This window comes from Eufriesea mexicana, unplaced genomic scaffold, assembly GCF_001483705.2.
Source record: "Eufriesea mexicana isolate 0111107269 unplaced genomic scaffold, ASM148370v2 scaffold221, whole genome shotgun sequence".
NCBI classification, from domain to species: Eukaryota; Metazoa; Arthropoda; class Insecta; order Hymenoptera; family Apidae; genus Eufriesea; species Eufriesea mexicana.
Window position 1 is genome coordinate 259,218 of NW_016908377.1, and position 23,401 is coordinate 282,618.

At 37.7% G+C, this 23,401-nt stretch overlaps 2 protein-coding genes across 2 annotated transcripts in view; both read right to left on the reverse strand.

Annotated features, from left to right (window-relative positions):
• Window positions 1–2,276: 2,276 nt before the first annotated feature.
• The window catches only part of SIFR (SIFamide receptor), a 110,551-nt gene continuing 89,426 nt past the window's right edge, over window positions 2,277–23,401 (reverse strand). Inside the window, exon 3 of the mRNA XM_017911445.1 lies at window positions 2,277–3,060. Coding sequence (XP_017766934.1) covers window positions 2,277–3,060 — 784 coding nt within the window. The remainder of the gene's footprint in view (window positions 3,061–23,401) is intronic.
• Window positions 11,217–13,790, reverse strand: LOC108555668 (uncharacterized). Its single transcript, XM_017911446.1, has 2 exons — window positions 13,722–13,790; window positions 11,217–11,693 (listed from the first exon to the last, which is right to left on the reverse strand). Exons 1-2 carry the CDS (start codon window positions 13,731–13,733, stop codon window positions 11,451–11,453), a joined length of 255 nt encoding a protein of 84 aa, XP_017766935.1. The 5' UTR covers window positions 13,734–13,790; the 3' UTR covers window positions 11,217–11,450.

Consider the following 23,401-nt stretch of genomic DNA (forward strand, 5'->3'; position numbering starts at 1 on the left):
CTGAAGGGATCATCGAGTGACCATAACAGTTTCGTTTAGACCTAGACCTAGGTCTAACCAAGTGAACACAAATAATTCCCAAATTTAATCAAGATTTAAGAAATCACCTGTTCCATCGTGTCCACGACGCTGTTTCTCGCTGACGAGCCAGACCGAGGCAAGGTTAACGGACAAATATGCGTGTATAACTCCTCTACGATAGGATTGGAGAGATGGAGCTCTAAAAAAATACGAACACGTGCCCGCGGTGAAGAATCAAAGACGAGCGTGTTATCTCACCGTAATGAATCCTGATCACGATGTAAATGGAATGAGAATGGCGTTCTCGTCGTGGAGCATTTGCCGCGGGCACGTAGCATGGTCTCTGTACTAGCTCTAGACGGGAGCTGTCCTCCCGGAGCGTAAAAGGTCGTTATTGTCGCCAGTGACCGCGTTAATTCGTCGCACACGTAATCGACCGAGGATAATTCGTGACAAAAGGGGGAGGGGGGCGAGTCGGTCACTCCCGTCTTTCTCTGGGTCGCTGTCGGCCAGACAGAGGGATGGAGAAGGTTAGAGGAACGGGTCGAATCTTGGATCGGGGCAGGCCAGAATAGGAGACGGAAGGTTGCAGGCAACGTTGATAACGCGGCAAAGACGAAAGCGTGTTGATCGTTGATCGGTTGGATCAAGTCGATCGATGCAATGATGCCCGTTCCGCGCACTCTGTTCACTGTTCTGGTCGGTGCGCGCGAACTGGGTCCGTTTAAATAACCTCTTAGTCCCCGCGCGTTGACACGCGTGACAGGCGTGTTTATCAGTGTACGTATGGCACCATAAGAAGTCCCAAAAAACGACTAGATCGTCTAACGTTCCGATAAGAAAATATATATATGTGTATGTATGTGTATATATATATATTATACTTGTTGGAGCCGACCGTGCTACGAATAAGTACAAGTAGTGTATATAGGTAGTAATCTGCTTCTCTCGCATGCGGAGGTAGTGTTGAATCGAAATTCGATCTCTCTCTCTCTCTCTCCATCTTTGTCCCGCTCCTACATCCTCTTTCTATCTCTGTTCCTCCAAACTTCGTTTCTCTATTCCCCTTCTTTCATTCTCGCCCTCTCGCTCACCCTATCTCTCTGTCCCTATCTCGATCGCTCACGTTCATGCTATGCCAGTAATATGTAAGGTAACGTTAGGTGTTATGCAATTAGTGTCACTTAAATCGCAGCATGCAATGCACGGATAAATTTCTGTGTTACGTAGCCTAAGGACCTATGAGTAAATTCGTCGGGCCGAGCCGACGGTGCGCGTAGTTTCGGCTGTTTTCGGCCATTCTTGTCAAGCAAACGACAAGTACAATTACAAATGGACCACCAAGTTCCAGAAGGATCGTTCGATCGGCCAACCAGCGACACGCGATCGCTGCTCGGGTACTCTTTGAGGTTACCACACGTGAACGGCGTGTCGCCCTATCAGCCGTTCTCTCAGGATTAATTGTATTCGCGAGTCACACTGGCCAGTATCACGGGCAAACCGATTGTGTCCCGTGTCGGTGTATAGCTGCGTGTATGCATACACCGTCGAGAGACACGCAACGTGTGCTCCCTCTCTTGCCATGCTCACGCAACTCCAGTAGCCCTCCCGCAGCCCCTCTACACCCCGCTGTCACGTATCCGGCTAATTAGAAGCTGACAACTCGGTCCCTTCGTTCGTGGGTTCCTTAGAAATCTAGAAAGGTGCTCGTGAAAAATGTGAAAGTAGTATCCTTCGAAGTATCCGAGCACCTGGACACTCGATACTCGATGTTCCTCCCGAACCTGCTCTCGATTCTCCCTTTCTTCCCCTCTCAAACGCGAGTTCTCAACGAGTATCCCCGTGTCCTGCCCGGATACCTCGGAGCAAGGGATCCGTGACAACGGCAGTCGGGGAACCGCTGGAAAATCCACGTTCCTAGCATATTTCGATGAAACACGATGCACGTTCGCGAGGATACAAAACGACCGATCGGAGAAACGTTGTTTCCCTACGTCGACAAGGGGACAGCGACGATGGCGGATGAAGAACCGAAAGGTGAAGAGAAATGTAAAAAGAGACGACCGAGTGACTGGTTTAGCGAGTGAACAAAGTGCTTCCATGGTTGAACTCCGTAATCGGCGACTTCCGATCCGAGTGACAATCGGTACGATCACGCGTGACCCAGAATCTCGGACCGGCTCACTATGAAGCCCGTTCCGGGCAGCCAGCCTCGGAATACCCGAACATGAAATCTCCACGCGGTGCTTGCCAATTTAGACGCCAGTGTGGTTGAATATATAGGACACGTTGCTCTCCTGGTGCACCGGTGGTCCATGGAATGGTCGTCTGGTCGACGAGTTGTTGTTGTTGTTGTTCACGTAGTAGGAGGACTTCCTCATGCTCGTCGACGACGACATCATGGCCACCGTCTCGTAGTACCTGATCTTGCCGCAGCAGCGCCCGCTCTTGAGAATCGCCACGAAGCCACGGCGGTATTTCTTGTTGAAGAAAGCGTACAGGATCGGATTGATGCAGGAATTACTGGCGCCCAGCCATTGGGCGATCGGCGTGGCGATAGGCAGGATCTCGTCCTCTCTGTCGGCTACGTCACCGCCGAGCTTGATCACAGTGAAGATCACGTAGAGAGGCAGCCATGACAGCACGAACAGTATCACCACGACCACCAGCATCTTCACGACCTTAACCTTCGATTTCTGTTGTATCCTTTCCATCTGAGCATCTTTCGTGTCCGATGGTATATGGCGTCGCCAGACTTTGATCCAGATGAGGATGTAGCAGAGCGAGATGAGTATCGTGGGAAGGACATAGCAGAGAGTGAGATTGCCGATCAGGAAGAACAGAGTGCCATCTTCCGGGTGGGGCCACACCTCCAGGCACAGCCGTAAGTCTGGATCGTCGTCATAGATGGCGACTAGGTCGAAGAACAGCAGCCACGGAGAGGTCGTTGTCAGAGCGATGAACCAGATCACCACTATCATCATGCGAGCTCGTCTCTTCGTTATTTGGCATTTCAGCGGCCACCAGATTGCCAAGAACCTGTGGACAGACGGGTCGATGTTAGTTTACGATTAAAATGGGTTTCGTGTGTCATGAAACACTTTGGACCAAAGTCTCGGTGCTTTACTTTCATCGCGTTACACAATCCCCATCATTGAGGTTATGTAACGCGTGGCTTTTGAATTCGAGAGTCCATCAACCATCGATATAAGTATACCCATGGTATATATTGGAATTTTAAATAAACAACGGCGCAGGAAGTAATTTAAGCAACCTTTATCACTGTCTATAGTACATTTCAATTTTCTAACCTATTCTCAATAGTCGATCGTGTGTTTCTAATTAGAAAATTTGTTGCTTTCCATTGTTTTGTTTCTCGTTTTCCATTGGAAATGCAAAATTTTATAAATTGTTCACTAAATTGAGATGTACGTGAGTTTCTAATTGCCAGTGAGAACAATTAGTATATAAAATGCAGTATAGAGTTTATCCACTCGACTTTAGCGATTAATAGAGTGTGATAAGCGTTAAGGGGAATTCTCAAGCGATTGTATCGAAGCAGGCTGATTGATCCACGCTGCATTTTTCGTTCGGAGTTCGTTTCATCGTTCAACCAAGAATCGAGAATTCTTGGAACGTTATTGAATCCAACCACGGTAAAGTACATTCGATATTTTTTCCCAAAGCCTCTGTCCCGTGTCTAATCCAACCTTATATCAAATCCCTTTCCTTATTTTAACCCTACCTGCGAAACTTCTTCAACTTTTCAATTTCCAGGACGTTCGATTATTTATTTCCATTTTAATTATTTCCATCTGCATATTACTTATACCTTATTCACCTACACAATTATGGATTCCTTTTATAGCTTTCTGTATCCAAAATCTGTCAACGTTAATTATCTTTCCATATTTGGTAGTCCTGATGTTAAAATCTGAGACACCTTGTATACACACGATGAATTCAGAAGAAAGATTTAAGTAACTAGTCAATCTATCACCTCTAATTGGTCAATTATCTATATTCATGTTATCCATTACTTCTTAGCTATACTAATCCATAAAATACCCACTCCAAATATATCCTTTCTCTACACTTTAATATTCCAGATTAAATTCCTCTGTCTCCCCTGTCCAAATTATCAATTGATCTCAACCTTCATTCTCAAAAGTCCCTATACACCTAGAAAGTCCCTAGTCTAGGAACTATGTACCCTATAAAACCCAGTGTTTTCCATACATGGAATAAAGAAAATAGATGCATGTCACACGATGTAACTGAATTTCCCAATATTCCATAGCCCAAGTTCTCCATCGTTCGCCATAAAACTTGACACTCACGACACCTGGCAAACACAGACCCACGTACACAGACGCGCGAGCCTTTGCAGCCAGTCTACCGCCTCTAATCGTTATTTCGAAAAGTCGAACAATCCTATCTGCACGGTATCCATTAGCATAGATACGTTCTCAGCGATTCAGGCCTGTACGGGCCTTAACGACGCTCGGGCACGGCCAACTTCGTGATTGTTTATCAATCACGAGGGATCGTGGAGGCTTTACGATGCCCGTGCACGGGGTTACACCTACGCAGCAGCGGTGTTGTGCGGCACAAAACTTAACCGCTCATTTTTCTGCCGCCATTATGGAAATCTATATTCTATTCGCGGTTTCGAAAGACTCTCGTGTCCGTTACGCTCCGACGGTCGCCAGGCGCTGCGTAAGAATAGGTACGTATAGCAAAGCGCGTTTGCGATGCAATGGCAATTCAACATTCCCGTATCGCGGTATGCGAAACGAGTCTTGCTCCGATAAGCTGTCGTTCGGAGGGAATTTATTGAGCAACCGTGGTCGAACTCCGTAGATTCGACGAGGAATTTCGAACCCGGAAGTACCATCGTTGAGATCGGGACCTTCGTTTGCTGCGTGTTTGGACCTTGCGTCGTGGTTTCAGAGGATCTTTGGGTTGAGAAGATCCTGGGAATGTTGAAACAGAGTCCTGTTGGACGTGAAATCTCGGATGTAATATCAGTGTCTCTACGTGTGATATAAGAGCGTATTATAAGAGCTAATCGTGTCTCTCGTTGCCTCTAGTTGTAACCTTGATTCCTGGAAAGGGGAGAAATAAGCTGTGAAAATATTCCTTCCAGGATATACCTCTGCTAGTCGATCTTCTCATGATCCAAAATGTTTTTATTGATTGAGTATAGTCCTCAGAGTCTATTTATTTATCCCCTAATATCAAACACCTGTGCTAGCCGATCTTCTCATGATCCAAAATGTTTTTATTCATTGAGTATAGTCCTCAGAGTCTATTTCTTTATCCCCTAGTATCAAACATTTGTCATTCAGTCTTGAACCTTCATCCCTCTGTCTCGAATAATTATTCACTCAGAAAAATCTTAGTCACATCTAGCCTCGTCATAGGTAAAAATATCGTCAGTACAGACCTCGTTAATCATTCTTCATAACCACTATCCAAAGTGGCCAAACCCCGTTCCAGTTTCTGTCTCAGATATTTACACAGTAGTCATCCATTTTCAGTGTAATAAAGACGCCAATGTAATCAGAAAGTCTTGGAAAAACATCCTTGTTCCTTAACCTCGAAGCTACTGCAGATAGCAGTGAAATAGCTGGTCAAATTATTGATTATGTTTGGTGAAACTGGAGATACAATTGGTCATGATGTGAATCGACATGAAAAATTAAATCAAAAGTGTACAATAGAATAGAGTATTTTTAAACGAGGTTTCGTTTCTGAGAAAATTAATTTTCCTAACCATACCTCGTTGAAATTTGTGATTATCGTATTGCATAATTAGAAATAAAATTTCTCGTAAGCTTTGAAAGAAAAATCTCGTGTCGAAGGAAAACAATGATAAATAACAGTGAATTTGTAAAGACAGTAGTTTCATTAATTTTCCTATTTTTACAGATAAAAGTAGAAGCAAATAATTCAATGCAGATTGCATTATTACAAGGCATAAATAATCAGCACTATAATATACACTATAATTCCATTTATGACACAAATATTATATTCCCAGCTCATAATGCAACAAAAATTCGTACAAAAACCATGTTATAGGTCATCAAGAAGATTATCAGAGAAGGTGAGACTACTATATTATATTACATAGTTATTTAGTTAATTAATTTTAATTGATAATTAATTTAATTAATTGAATTAATTTATATAGTTAATTAATATTAAATTTCTTCCATTTATTAATTACTGATCTCCATTCGCTAGGAACATCCGATAATCGTCAGTGAATATCGTCGATGATCAGAACGAATGATAAGTCCACCTCGAAGGACCTCGCTCTCTCTGTCTTTGTTTTTAACCAAGGATCACAGTCGCGTCCTTCGATCGAAAGACTACTTTTTGCTGTCGACGTTGAAGAGTCCTTCCATAAATCAACGCATTGCGATAACGATCTATCGAACGTTCTCATCGACTTCTCTACTTCCGAGGTGACCCTCCTCGTTCCTCCCTCTGTCAGGTGAGATTTGCAATATGTACAATGCAAAAGTGGTGATCAGTCTCTGTCTGCGTGTCACATAGGAGGAAAGACGCGGAAGATGGAAAAAATTGCTCGATTCGCGGATCCGGATTATCGAGTAACGAGGAAGGTCGAAGAGGATCGAGTGGGGTGGACAATGAAGATGACACAGCTTTCGGCACGTGTATATAAAGAGTTCGATTTCCGTGGAGCTAACAACAGTATCGACCCGAGTTCCTTTCGTGTTTGCCAACGGAAAAGCCGATAAAACGTTTAACATGTTCAAACTGGCAAGTATATCCATCATATATGCGCTTAGTTACGCGTGCAGGGGTGGGTGAGTATAGCTGTTTGTCACAGTCGAGGTACTTAACTCGGTGATTTTGTTCGCGAAATATGGCAATCGTGGTTTGAAGAATATGGAAAACTGAATTTTTCGGTTGGGTAATGTTGCACGGAAAGGATAGAATTATGTAATGTAAAATAAAATGCAGAATACAGAATATAAAATATAAAATGTGAAATACAAAATAAAATAAGAGTTACGTGAAATAAGAATTACAAAATATGGAATATAAAATGTAAAATATAAATAAGAGTGGATTAGATAGGTATAAATGTTTGGTATAATTTTCACGTGCTTGTTATAAATTCTGCATTCATTTTACACGTGACAATATATTACGGTGACTGAAATCGAGAAAAATATCTCATCATGGAAGGCATTTGATTAAAAATTTTTAATTGCATCCAGCGTCAATTTCGACTGTATTGAATCGTTAGAGCTTTTGCAAGGATCTCAATTAATTTCTTTCATTGTATAACACAATATTGTATAACATAACATAACAACAATGTATGACACAAGTCTGTGTATAATGTTTCGAAATAACTATATTTTGGTTACTTTCAACGTGAACAATTATTATTCTTAGAATTTACTATTTTATTTATAAAAAAGATCGACATGGTATTCGAAATCTTGGATTAAAACGTATTGGGAGATTCGTAAGTGGTGAGGAAGATGATACAAGGAACCAAGTGAAAGTGGATGGTTTAATGTCAGACATAGTCAGAGTACATTGAAACTGAAGGATGTCTGATGATTGATTGACGAAATTTATAATAATTATAATTAAATATGAGAATATTTTAATTACCAATTTTTTGTCTCTTTTTTTAGAAATAATATTAATATATTCTTTTATATATTTTATATATTTTTTAAATCATTCTACTAATTTCAAAACTATTCCTGAATTAAAAATATTACCAAAAATTTGAATTTCAAATTACTGAATTTCAAATTTTATTTCTCTATACAATATTATAAAATTCATTCATGAAGAAATGGGATAAAATATTAAAATATTAAATTATTTATATCGCTATAACTCAACTTATAATCATAATTTAATTAAAAATCTTATGTAATGTTATGTAATATAATTATAATACATAATATCAATCATTTTAGCACTATAATTCGATAATTAAATTTCGTATTGATCTTGTAAAACAAGTAATTTCCATGATTGCCCATGGGATTCGATTTTTTAACCACATATGGTTTTAATTACTGGTCGACACAAGTACGACGTTTAACATTATTTTGCCAGTGAAACAAAATCGCAATTAAGAGTAAACTCTCGAGTGCGTTCCATTCCAAACTTTCACAATTAGCAGCAATTCGATTTGCATAGAATCTGAATCGCGATTGATCATTTGACACGGGACCGTTTCAACGATCAGTCGTATTCAAAGGCAAACACCATGTTAACGCGTATCGATACACGTGTGTGTCTGCACGGAATAATTAATGAGATACGTAACCGTACTATGATCGTGTTAAACCGCGCCATAATCGCGTTATATTCATTTGTAATACGCTTGCTACCTGTATAAGAAAATTTCACGCTTCTGACTTCTGATTTAATACGAAGCGTAATTTAAAAATTCATGCTCACTTTAAATTTACTTATATTGAAATATGGAATGTTTGAAAGTTTTTGTATTTAACTCAGTTTCCTTATACCTTCAATTAATTATGGCGATGAAAGCAGAAATTTTATCGCAATACTTCTGTGGATTATTTTTATTTTAATTCCTTTCCAACGTTTTCTTTTTATTCTTTAATTATGCAGTTATATGGTAAGAATAATTTTCTATTATTGCGAGTAAATAAAAAAATATTATACACTTGTGGAAATTAAATTTGTATCTTTTGGAACGATAATAAATACTATACAGAGGTATACTAATATACAGCATAATCGTTTCGTATCTTTTTTATTAAAATTTTCGTTTGAAAATTTTGTATGCAAATAATTTTACTATAATTATTTTCTTTTATTTATCAGTGTATAAATACCTTTAACATAATTAACAATTTTCAAACTGCATTTTCTTATTCACTTAAATAAATATCTTCCTGCTAAATGAAGTTTCCCTGTTTATCAAATAAACATCTAAATCTATAAAAAAATACGAAAATTGGAATAAAAAGTCTATGAATTAATTATATTTAATAATCTATGAATTAATTATTAATTATATTTAATTTCTGGAAGTTGATATTATTATTACAATTAATAAATTAATATAAATTTAAATTCTGGCAGGTGATATTATTATTACAATTATTAATATTATTAAATTTTCTTTTAAATATTCAATTTACCTAAAGAATCGTCACTATGTTTTTAACGAACTAATAAATTAGGCGTATTTTATTTCTGCGAGGGAAATCGATAGTTCTATATCTTCCTCGTTAAAGATAGTTTTATTTACCCATTCGATTGTACAGCACACATCCATTGCATGGTAAACATTAAGGACGCAAATAGTAGTCTGCTTAATGCAAGCACTTCTGCAAATCTTCCACTAGCTTGGCCATTCTTAATGGAATAATCAATAGCTAGGTACCACTCATCTAGCAGATACTTGAAAACTGTCAACTAAAAACGAATTTTAAACTGTATTAATGAAACACTATATTCACTATACAAAGTATTGATTCCTAACATACGCGTATTTGCAATGCTATGAAGCACTGAATATACTTGAATATCAATTTATGCATACACGAACAATTCATATCCATATGTATACTATATTCCATATATATTCATATATATATATTTAAAATATGTAATATAAATAAAATTATAATAAAATTATAATATTATATAATATATCTAAAAATATCGACAGAGTATGAATCGAGTATAAACACATTCACGATGTATTTTTAATCACATTTTTATCAGTAATAACTTGAGAATAAAATAAATAAGATAGTTTGAGTCAAGAACATTTTCGGTAATCGACATATCAGAATAAACTGTAACGAGAGAGACATTGGTGACCGTTGCCACAATATAATATAACAGACAGTCCCCAACAATAATTATTTCATCGCTAATAACCATACAGTTGATGATACATTAATCCTCAATGAAAAGAATTATTAAAAAAGATTTATTAATAACATATAATTTCTATTTTCCAACAGATCTTCTTATTTGCTATGATCGTCTTGGCAGTGTCCGCTGCACCAGCACCAGCACCAGTGCCACCACTGTACCCATACATACTGGGCTATCCGCAAGACCCCTACGTCAAGGTGATAACTCTCGATCGCCCTCTGCCTGTCTTCGACAACTACAAAAAGTGGTACACAATCTACCATTAGCAACAGAAACAACCCAGACTCCTCTCCGATCGATGATCTTCACCCTAGAACCCAGCTACCAGAGTAACAGAAGACCAGCAATGATTTTGTACCCCTCAAAATAAAATGGCGTTTAAAGTAAAGACACATGGTAGCCGCAACAACGACTGCAGTCGAATCGAACACGTTTCCCTTTGCCACCTAACATCTCGTTCGCTGGTTGTCTTTTATGCCGGCTGTAAAATTCGCGAGGCAGTTGGCAAGTATCCCTGGATTCCTATCCAGGGAAGCTATCGCGAGCGATGAAAACGCGAAGAGTCAGAGCGTTTACTGCAGCAGGGTGGAAGATCCTTCGCTGGGTCTATGACTCGCGATATGTTTATGGAGGATACTCGTAAAACTCGTACAGAAGATACTCTAGGGCCAGGTTCGTGGCAGATCAAGATGGGGACACGCATGGCCAAGCAGCGCCGCTCGCTGCGCCATCTGCCCAGCCCCATCTACTGGCCTGCGCCAGGAAGCTCAACACGAGATATCGTTACACGTGTCTCGTATCCTCATAGCGAGATTCGAGACCACGATTCACGGGGTGAACGAACGAGATCGTAGATACCGCGAATACACGAAACTGGTGTGAGCTAGGATTTCTTTCAGCAGCAGACATCATAAGAAGTGTCGCCTAGTCGCGAAAGGATCAGTTGATAAAGAACTTGGGATCACGGTTGTAGAAAAATCGAACCACCTGGATTTTTTAAATAAAATTTTATTAAAATTCCATATGACCAAAGGGGAGGGGTCCTGGATGATGGTGCAATGATCGAGATGCGAAGGTCCGAATTACCGAATTGATGATCTCAGAGCCGCGAATGGGTCTCCGAAAGGAAAGAGACCAGCCGATTCCGACGCGATCCATGGATCGTGTCGATCGCGTCACGAACGTTCCCGGGCGTCCCGATGCCGGGATGAGCGGGAAAATCGAAATGGTAGCTTGTCTAGTTCTCGTTAATCCGCTTTTTACAGCTGTTCTTCTCGTTCCATCCTCGAGCTGTGATCGATCCTTCCCTTCGTGCTCCTTCAATTTCTTTTCTTCTTATATCTTCATTTTTTTGTTGTTTTTTCGGGTGGGGACGATTTACGAGGAATTAAGAGGGGCGTGTGTATGCGTGTGTGTGTTTTCTAGGTGGAGGGAGTGGGTGGTGGGGGGGCTGTCTCGTCGTGACTTGGTGGTGGTAAGATAGAATCAGCTGTTATCTAATGCAAGCCATGAGCTGCAAGGAGGGGTAGGGGAGCGGCGGTCAGGACAGACTTGGTGACGATGGGAGCGGTACGGACGATGGGAGCGACGGGCTGGGCGATCACGTGGGCAGCTGGCAGGGCCGCGGCGTGGCTGAGAACCACTGGAGCCGTGATTGGGCCGATCCCGTGGTCAGCGACGATGCCGGTGAGACCACCAGGGGCAGCGGTAGCGACAGCCAAAATGGCGGCGAGGACAGCCTGTGGGAAAACAGCACGTGCGATTCTTAACTCACCCTTCTACTCAGACCCTCGGTAGACCGTCTTCGGTCATCCCGTTCGCGCTTGCTTATCTCTTCCTCCTAGCTAATCGTCGCTCAAGGTGCACTCGTGTATCTAATTCGCGAGACAATGTCGGTCCGATGGTCTAGCTAGAGAACGTCTCGTGAGATTTTCTCACGAGCAGAGTTAAGCTGACGGCGATTACGGCGTAAACGGAGCGGACGCTTTGATCGCGTTAATACAAATTCAAGACCCGTATTTGTTTACTGCAGTCCTTGGAACAGGAGCTGGTGCGAAGGCTATCCAAAGGGGAAGGACGGTTTTACGAGACAACTCTTGCTCTGTTTCTGCTTCCAGGGAAGGCTAGAGGAAGAATTGTTTCGGATAAATGTGGTGCTTCCTCAGACGGATAATTCAGATTGATCGGTTTTTAGAGATTCTTTAGGGACCGATTAGGTGAAATTGGAGATAATTATGCTACGATTGGAACCTTGAAGTGTTATATTGATATAACACTTTATTTATAGATTTGTGAAAAGAATCGACTATGGAATATTTATAAGGTACTTCAAATTATAAGGAAGGAAAATTCGTTTGGAGGTTAGGATTTGAGAATGTTAATTATACTAAAAAGTTCAGAAGAGTGACAGAAATGTAGTTAACCATTACAAAATTATTTACTCGCAAATATAAAATCCGTATTATTTCGTACTACTGTATGCCAAAAAGGTTAATAACGAAAGTTAATAGTTCTAGCATATCACAGATACACCTAAACCGAATCAATTCCAATACAGTTTTACTACCCCTATAGAATCTACCTAACCCTCATCGCAAAATGAATCTACCGAGAAAGTTAATTCAGAAATTAAAAGTCTATACTATTTCACGCGTTCAGTAAAATGAATCTCACGAAATTTCTACACCAATATTCCAAATTTACCCATCTCCAACAAATAATCCGAATATAACCTACAATTCAAATGTATGAAATATAACCTAAGTTATCTGAAATATAATTTACCAATCAAGAACCTAGCCTAGGAAGGAAACACTATTCGAAATTCGCAAAAATCGGGGCACATCAAACCTAACCTAAAACAGCGTGAGCTGTTAATCGTACGATGCACTCCTGATGCTCGCACCGCCATCTTGCGTCACGACGCAACGACTGATACGCAACGGGAGTGACGTAAAGGAAGTGTCGCGAGTGGCACGCGACCATCGAGCACGCGAGATCGTTGGAAAGCGAGTGTCCGTGGGCCGCATTCCATTTTGTCCGGCTGCGTTCGAATCGTATTGGCTAACAGTATGCATGGTCGAATGGTTTCGCTCGCTCGCGTAGATTTTTGTGACCGGACGGAAACGTCGGTGTCCGTTCCGAGTGAACGTACACCACGAGCATGTTGCACCGCGGAAAGGTCACGGTGCGATACTTCTCGCGTTCGCCGCGGGAACTAGCCGAGTCTTTATCGATCAAAGAAGACCGTGGTGAACGGAGGAATTTTCCTCTATTCGAATCCTTTACGCGCCGCGTAATCCCGTCTGGGTCGATCAAAAGTCACCAATTGTCATGGAGCTTAGTCGAAAGTTAGAGGAGCACGAGAGAGAAGCACGAGAGAAACTCGCAGGGTGCTGGTTAGGTTAGGTCTACGGGTGTCGAGAACCTACTCCGGTTATACCAGGAGTATGCTATGGGGTCAATGAAATTATGTGTATATAGGGTGCACGAAAGCCATGGGCTTGTCGGTGAAGCAAGTCTGGCACGCTTGGTACCACGATCACGTTCGAGAACAGCGGGCTAACCGGCTCTGAACTTGCCCTCTAGAGTCTGGGGAACTATGCGTCTCGGGACATGTCTCCGGTCTAAGTGTCTGCGTATAAAGTAGGCTGTCTCGAGTGAAATCGTTGTTGTAGAACAGTTGGTCGATCGTTCGCGAAATATCTGGCAGAGCTGAAGCGCAATAGGAACGGAACGAGTAGAAGCAAATATGATATTCCTCTTACCAACTTGAACATGTTGATTGGGTTGTGGGTTGCTTGTTTACTTCTTGAAAGTAGCTAAGCTTATGCTGGATGAACAGGCTGCCGGGCCTTTTATACAAAAGTTGATTTTAAAAAATCGCTATAAATTTGATCACGTGGCCCGCCGTTCGACAGTCTGACGTTATGCGACGGCCTGTTGAGTCAGCCGGTCGTGTCCCCGGAGTGGGGTGCCGTTCGGCCAATACGGTCGCCGTATCGGCTGCAAACGACAAGAAGGCGGCCAATCGCGCGCTTTCAACCCCTCGCGATCGGTTGCAGGGAATTGGGTTAAGACACATTATGTGGAAACAGTTCGATCGCCTGCGTAATGATGCAGAGGTGTGGGTGAGCCGCACACAACGCCGGTTCGGGGTAAGTGCAGAGACGCGAGGCATGAAAACGAAGCGAAGGCTCACGCTCTAAATGCAAAATCATTTCGTAAAAAAGGAACGCAGCCAAGGTCTTCTTCTGGACGCTTTGTTTAGATTTATCGAGCAGAGGAGAGTCTCTGAGGAGACTGAGGAATCCGAGATTCTTCGAGATTGTTGCAGAGGCGTATAATGACTGTCGATTGCCTATTTCCTTTTATTATTATTATCATTTCTTTTCGCGATAGAATTTATATATTATAACAAAAATATTAGTAAAAATTATATTATAATAAAAATTTAGATGGGTTTTCGCTATTTTTAGTTATGTGTGATTTGTTTATATGAAATATGGTGTGTGACTTGTATATTCATATGTGTGTGTTGGTATATGTATACCTTAGTTAGGTATGATTACGTTGGAATAACAGTTGAGTGGCTATCTTTTTATTGTTATTGTTTTTTTAAATTTTATATAAAAATACAAGGGTTATTGGGTATTTAATATAGTAAGATATTAAATATAATAAGTATTGTTTATATATAGTGTATGTTAGTATTGGTTAGATTGGCTATTTTTTTTTATGGTGGTTGACCTATGTTAGGTGGTTCGTTTTGTGATAAATAACAAAATGGTGGAATTTGGATGAGCTTTTATTTATGTTTATATGTCATACCTTGTTTTATTTATATAAAATTCTATTTATGTACATATGTTGATGTAATATATTGTTAAGTGTATACTAGTTACCTAGCATAGTATTCTATTATATTTTCTATCTATGGATTCACTGTATTTGGCAAGTAGATTGAAGAATAAGATATTTAAATGCTCCTACAGAAAGAAAATCGTTCGAACCGATTCCCCTGCTTAAATTTAATAATACTTCGTCGTTTGTCACCCTCCGTTTTCCATCTTCGTATTCCCTTTATCTCAGAATTGGTATTTTCTTCTGACTCACGACTATATTTTAATATCATTCGCAGACAGTCTGGGCAAGTGTCTATATTAATTCGCATAACCCAAGCAAACCTCTCTCGCAGATAAATGTATTCAATTTGTATCTACCTAATTCCATAGAATAATCAGAATTAATTTAATTCGTATTCACTTAATTCTATAAAATAATAGAAATATATTTTATTCCGTAGAACGAAATCAATTTACTGGAAGAAAATGTGACTGTATGTAAAATCTAAATCTATCTATCGAAGTGAATTAAAATTGATCACAATTAATCACATATAAGTTCAGCAAGAAACTGTGTAATGACAACTTAAACGATTTCCTATTTGAATAACTGCATTAAATAATCCGCACGTGTAGGCACGAGTACACTCATGGTCAGTCAACAACGTGTCAAAATAGAATTGGAATCTTCGTCAAGGGAATAGAGCCGTGAATCCTTTGGATCGTTTGTGCGAGCGATCCCTTCTCGGATTTCACGACGAACCAAGGGAAAAGCTGGACGAAACCCGAGCCAAGAAGATCGATCGATCCAACGCTGGGGGGTGAAAACGCGATTAATAATCCGATTTTGTGGACGATTGTAACCACTTGAGAGAATCGTTTGGTTAATGGAAGCAGTGGGGAAAGTCGACCGTTCTTTTTATCTCTGTCTTAATTATATCAATGGTGGTTAGTGAAGGGTACTTTGAATCACATCGTGGTCACCTTGGCTTTGGAGTTACGGATTAGAGTTGCATGGGTTCTTCTGAAGATCCAGCGAAGAAATTATTTCGCTTGACACTGTACAATTAATTCAGGCTCGGTAGAGTATAGAATATTATTTGTAGAATATAAATTATGTTATAAAATATTATAGAATATTTAAATCTTATAGAATATTATAGAATATTTAAATACAGGCATCTTAATATTTTTAACATAGCTCAGATATATTCATGCAAAGTTTTTATTAAATATTTACATAAATAGAATATGTGAATGGATTTGAAATAAATTTTATTATTGTTAATATTCTTTCATACTGAATCAGTAAAATTCTGACGTGCAATTAAATTCAGAATATTCATTAAATTAGAATTATCAGAATTTTTCAGGCCAGAAACAAAGCGAATAATTAAAACATAGAAAAATAGAAAATGTGGCATTGTATTATATGTAGATTGGAATGATTTCTCAAATGATAATTCAGCTTCACAATATGAGACGTATTATATAAAATACATTATACTTCACAAAGAAAGGAAAAATTGAATTATAACATAATTAATATACAAATGTATAAATAAAAATTCCTGTATAATTCTTCTATCACAAATTAAAGTATTTATAAGCAGTACATAGGGGTAATATTGACATCCGAAATAAAATTTTTAAAAATTACTAATATAATAAAAATAAATTTATTATAGTATAATTATATTTTTTCCAAAATTATTGAGTATATAAATATATTATAATATATTATAATACACTATAAAATGTACATATCACAGATAAATGAAGAAATGAAATATGAAATGGATGTAACGTAAAACAAATTACAATCTCAATATTATTACAATTGACAAACAATGATAAATGGTGATACAAGAAATAAATCTATGTGTCACAGTTTAAGCGTATCGAAGGTGATGGGAGAAAAAGCACAGTTCCTTAGCCTACGGAATTCGAGATAAGAAACTAGGGGATAGTTAGGCGGGATTGCTTAATCATCAGAATTTCCACTCAAAAAACTGATCTTTCACGGTCACTTAGAACCGCGAAGTCACTTAATTCGTGACATGACGCAAATCCCACTTCACAGTAATGCGTACAACGTGTTACCTGATACAAGGTCTAACGCTGTCTAAAGGAAAGTATTTCCGATCAAAACGCGTCGTGTCCAATAATACGTTCCAATTTCCATTTTGTTTTTGTTTGATTAATATAAGTACACTATAGCACGTTTACATCATCGTCGAACAGAGATCTTTCACCTCTGCTTTAGTTATGTCATTGTTCCATTTATCTCGATTTACTCTTCTGTTACCATAACCTAACTTTCTTTTTAGGGACTATTTGGGATTATTATTATACTCCCATTCTTTACGTTATTGTTATCATAATTTCTTTTATTATCTTTACTTTGATGTCATTGAAAATCGAACAGAGTATTATACTTGATCTTTATGGAACATAAAGTTAAAACAAAATTTTCTAGTTGATTTTGGGATTAAGATAAAATTAGGTATTTTTAACCAATCATTGACGAATTCTGTACAAATGTTTAGGGTACAATTTGAAGGAGGAATTATTCGTCAATGAACGACCATAAACGTTACCTTCAATGTTCAGTGTCAATTTCGTGATACCTCAACCAAGTATTCGATATAGGAATTTTATTCAGTGCTGCCCACTAGGAAATATTCCATAGTATATTTTATATTTCAAGTGTTCTTAGATACTATAACACTTACAAAATTATGAAATATATACGTAATTAATGAAAATTAATTTTAGAAGAGTTTTACTCTGTACTCTAATTAGAGAGACAAAGTTCGCCTAATTTCCTCACCGCTAGACATAACCTAACTTTTATTTATACGATCAAAATCATATCTTTCATTATAAACTACCACCAAGTAGTATAATACAATTAATGATACATAAATAATCATCAGAATCTCCCGATTCCCTCAAAAATAACGAAAATAACAAAAATTTTTAACCTAACCTTAAAGCTGCGCTATAATCGAAGCTACCCGATTAATTCTCACTTGGTTCGTAATTTTAATTGCAAATGAGGCAAAAAAGTGTTCGGAATCGATGATTCAGAAGCAGAATCGTTGAGGTAATACGTTATACTTCGTTACGCGAACGAGTCATCGTGAATTATCAAACTTGCATCGAGCGATCGTGTAACCGCGTGTAATCCAGACCGGATTATTCGTCCTCTTTACACCGCGTTAAGATCGGGGTCCGTGGACGTGTAGCAAGTGTGGCGGGTGTCGTGTGTCAACCACACGGAAGTCTGGGCTCGATGGACGCGAAATGTGGATCGACGAGTGGCAGGCAAATGGTTGGTCGGCTGGTAAAATCGGGCGAAAGCTCTCTCCGCGGCTTATCGATGTTAAATCCGATATACATTACCGGACAAAAGTATCGGGATATTTACTGATACCTAGCAGGAAGCGATATATCGATATTAAATTCATCGTTTTATTTCTCGATTATTTTCACCAATTTTGGTGCCAGTGACAAATTAATATTGAAAATTAATAGCGACGTACTGATAAGTTATTGAAGATTTATTAATGATTAATGATGGATTATTGATTCCTATAGATTATCGGAATTTCTATAATTCTCGTAGAATCGTTGGTAATTTATTGATAAATATTAATCATTTTTAGAGGTGTTTCGATAATTCATCGATCATTGGAGATTTATTCATAATTGTTGGTAGTATTATACATTTATAAGTTATTCGGAAGTGTTGGTAATTCATTGGTGTGTACTGGTGATTTATGGATAAGTCTGATCATTTATGGATAAATATTGGCAATTTACAGAAGATTATTGGTAATTTATTCATTACTACTTCTGTCTATTTGTAATTTATTAATCAGCAATAACTGCCAATAGGTATTGATAATTCAATATCTCCTAACAATTTATCAATATTTATCAATAATTTAATTAACAATTGCGTAGTATATTATAGAATTTATGGCAATTATTATTATCAGAATTATGGCAATTATAAAAATATTTTTATAATGCAAGATGAAGGAACCAGTATAATAACCTTCGGTTCATCATTACTCGAAATTAATCATAATGATTAATTATTTCCAGTGAAATATTATACCGCGTTGAAATGGATTTCCAAAATTAAATATACAATGATAAAATTGATATGAAATCCTACAGAAATGATTTTTTATGAACAATTTTTCTTCATATTATTCTTATTTATATAAAGGATTTAGCTTTTAAATTTTCGGTTCAATTTTTATGTACTATTTTCAGTGTTCTTCGTCGTAGAATGATTTAAATTTACTATGTATCTCAACTACAGGAACGTTGTTTGTTGTTGATTTCTCTCAGAATATTTTTTTAACTGGATGAAAACGTTCCATCGATGGAATAAAAGTAGTATTGCAATTTCTTGCGACATAGGTGTGCTCAGCTGTGTTCGTTCATCGAACTCTCTAATCGTTGTTTTTATGCTTTTCGATCATTGTGTCACAAGTGCGTTACATGCGCATAACAACTCGCATTCGCTCGATCACTTTCGATCTCTCCACCACTGTAAAAGAAATTTAATTACCTACGATAATTCCTAACTAAATTTAACGATCAATTAACACCGACGCAACAGGAAATAAATTATATATTTATCAATTAATTCATACGCATTAATAATCGAAATATGCAAATATAATACTTTGAAATTCTAATACAAATAATAAATGAATCATACAACTAACAAGTTAATAACAACTGACGCAACATGAGGAAGTAATATATTTGTGAATCAATTTGTAATTTAATTTTCCTTTACTATACAATTAGATAAAGAAAATTTTTCTAAATTGACAGTGAAAAATTATATGTAACTCAGAATTATAATATTATTCTATAGCTATCAAAAATAATTAGGTATATCTAAAATTAGGTTTCTCCATTTTATTTTTCCATATTATTATTTCGAATCTCCCTAATTTACAATAATTTGTCTAGCTATATCTATTTTTCTAATAATATATATTATCATACATTATAATTCCTATGTAATAATTTTTATATATAATAAATATGCATTTTCACTGATTTGTTATTTATTTATTTACACGATCTATTATATTCTTATTGTGTTTATTGCTCCTACACAGTGACTTGGACTCAACTAATTCGAGATACTTATGAACCATAGTGTACGTGTCGTAATAACTCAAGCGTCGAGTGAACCAACGTATGCGCCCATAATCAATTTTTATTTATGCATTAGATAGGGTAAACTTTTACAAGTAAACATTGTAATGAATTTCATTACACAATTTGATCTATTTTCAATTTTTATAAGGATTTAAAATAACTATATAAAAGAAATTTGATAAACAATCTTAAATATGTTTGGAATTTTGCAAAAATTCAGGAACAGCTACTGTATCGAAATGCATATTATTTCACGAGGTATTTACTCTTTAATACCTACCATTTGTCGCGCTAAATTTGCGTTTTACGTTTGAAACAATAAAAAGAATCGTAAAACTTTATGCTAATGGTACAAAGAAGCAATAGAAATTGTAACGTAACGTCAGATTTATGGCCTGTAATGGTACAGGTTAACAAAAGGAAAATACCTTTAATACCAAGGCTTATAGCTGGCTCTATGATCGAGGAAAATGGCGAATAAAACGACTGCAAGATCTCGTACACACACATTCACTAGTCATTTACATTTTGGTAACATTACCATACCACAAGCATGCTTTCCATGATTACGAAAATCAAGTCGTATTTCTTCCTGATCCTATGGATTGCAATTTAATCATTTTGAAACAGTCTGAAGAATATATTTTAATTTTACGAAGGATATCGAGAGAGCTAGGATCGAAGGTGAAGCTCAGGTCAACCGGGAAAACCCTGGGTGGTGTGACAGGCCCTTAACCCTTTGCAAATTATTTTATTTCAAATTATTTTTCAATTCTGTTGCCAATAATTATTTTAAATTATAAGAATAAATTATAAGACTGCTGTTTATTTCAAAGAAATTTATTTACTGATTATATTAAATATAACTCTTAAACATTGTTGTAAATAATATTTTGAATTTAAGTAATTCAAGTAGTTATTTATTTTCTGCTTTCTTGTTCAGTGAATAAAGAATCAGAAAATATCGAGTGTAACTCGACATAGGAGTTCCTGTGATAAAAACTGATGTCGAGTCACACTAGACAGAGCAGTGCAAAGGATTAAATATAAAATGAGATAATCAGATTCAACGAATTCGTCACATAAGCCAAAGTACTTAAGAAACAATTCGCATTCATGCAAACTTCGAGTCCATTGGAATCAATTCAGGGTGTATGAAACAACATCGATAACGTTTCAAACTCGATCCACAGGCGGATTTGTCGAGGAAGTCGCAACACCTTGGATTTACGTAGGTCGATAGGTCAGTCGCAACTTTTGTCCAAGGTGTTCTTGTAGAGCACGAGAAGATGTATGTATTTCCGTGGCCGGTTGTGTGGAAGGAAAAGCGGCGCGGAAGGAGAGAAAAAGGGTGAGTCGGAGAGTAATGCGTGGCTGGTCGGGGGTTGATCGAAGGCTAAGACAATTCCCAGTCACCGACGCCCCCTTTTGCCAGCCAATTTCAGCAAGATCGATCGCTTCCGAGGATCGTGTAAAACTATTTCGTGGTACCAGCCGATCCGTCTAACGCGAAATTGATAGAAAATCATTTGTCCACTGACATCGAGTTATATATATGCAGACTCGCGAGTCATTTCACCCCTGGTAACCCGACGTAATGTAATTTCCGACTTTGACTTTTTTCCGTCTCTCCTGGAGTGAAGGGCGAGTCACCGAATTTTGATTTCCTTTTTCATCACGATTTGCACGGAATGTGCAATTTGAATATTTTTTTTTTTATACGTTCGCAATGGAATTTAATAATTGCAGTTTTTCCCTTCTTTGTGATTTTCTCTTTTCCCGGGAATTCAGGATTTAAACTTCGTTTTTTCTTTTTCATTTCTTTGTGGCTTCGGTGTGGAATTTGAATATTTATTTTCTTTAGTGTTTTGAATTTTTTTTTTTTGTGGAATTTGGGATTTTAATTTTTCTTTCACAATTTCGGTGGAATTTTGGATTAGAATTTTCCTCTTCTTGTAACTCCGTTAAAATTTAGTATTTTTTGCGACTTTGGTAGAATTTAAGAAGTTCTAAGGGGTTCTTCCATTTGTGATTATTTTGAGTAGAATTTAGAATTTAGGTTCCCTACACTTTTATATAATCCTTACTTATGTGTTTTTTCGTGCACAATCTATTTATTAAAATTTTATTGGGTAATTTTTCCTTCTCTGTACGAAGAGGAAGAGGAGAAAAGGAGACAAGGATAATGCTAAAAGTTCCCCACTTCCACCCCTACTATATCAGTAAATCCATATGACAGGCCTGTGTTTCAAACGCACGTTATTATAAGGAAGTCAAGAACTTCTATTTATACAACGCGGAGGGTTCATCGAGTCACTTGCGGGAATCTCGCTCGTCCCTGAATCCCTCTGGCGGAGAGTGCGCGAACTATGAGCTCTCCGCATATACATAATAATATTTCTCGTAATATTAGTAAATGTACTGCACATGGCATATATTTATTCCGTACTTCATTGCATGATTCTGAATCAATAATTGAATGAGTATTCTACATCAAGCATCTCGTCCAAAAGTATTATGTTAGCCCTTCTATTATGACAGTAAAAGTTTTAAAAAATGATACTTATGATACAGATTCATACAAGTGTACACGAATTAGAGAGATTATAGTATCTGAGTCCTATAGTCTTCGACGCAAAAGTGTTACGTCGATTCAAAGACACTTTTGAATTATATAAAGCCAAATAAGATATAAAAGCTTAAAAAATATTTATTCGAAACGTACATTATGTGGAATTTCGTATACTTTAACTTCGTCAAATAAACATTCGATAGTCTATTTATATCACTTCCTACTGTACACAGACGACGAGATAACTAGCAGAACGGCTAAGTCAGTCTCGCTCCGCCTTTGACGCTCCCAAAGTTTCTACTTTTAGATTCTTGACGACGTAGGTTGACACAGCAGTAAAATAAGCGACATATTAATAGTTTTTATCTTACTTTAACACATCCGAGTCCACTCTGAGACAGTCTTTCCATAATCTTTTTATAATCTTTTTATAATTAACACAAAGGCACAGACTACGTACAACCTACAACTTACAACCAGACCCAACAGATTGGACCCACGTGTGACTAACCCACTGAAACGACAAACAGATCTCTACTCATAAATCGCGATATTGACGATCAAAACAATACCGAAACGAAACTTCCTTGAAAGTTTCCCATTCCTCAAACAAAGAGGAATCATTCACGAAACATCCACGACCAATCGAAAACTCTATGTTTCCTCTACTAACATCCAATCTTAACCAATCATAACAAACACGAGACATCAAAGATGTCATATAGAACTCAGCCAAGACACATCAGAAGTCAAATATAACTCTAAGGCAACATACCAAAAATTACTTAGAATTCGAAGACAACACATCAGATGTCATACAGAACTTACAATT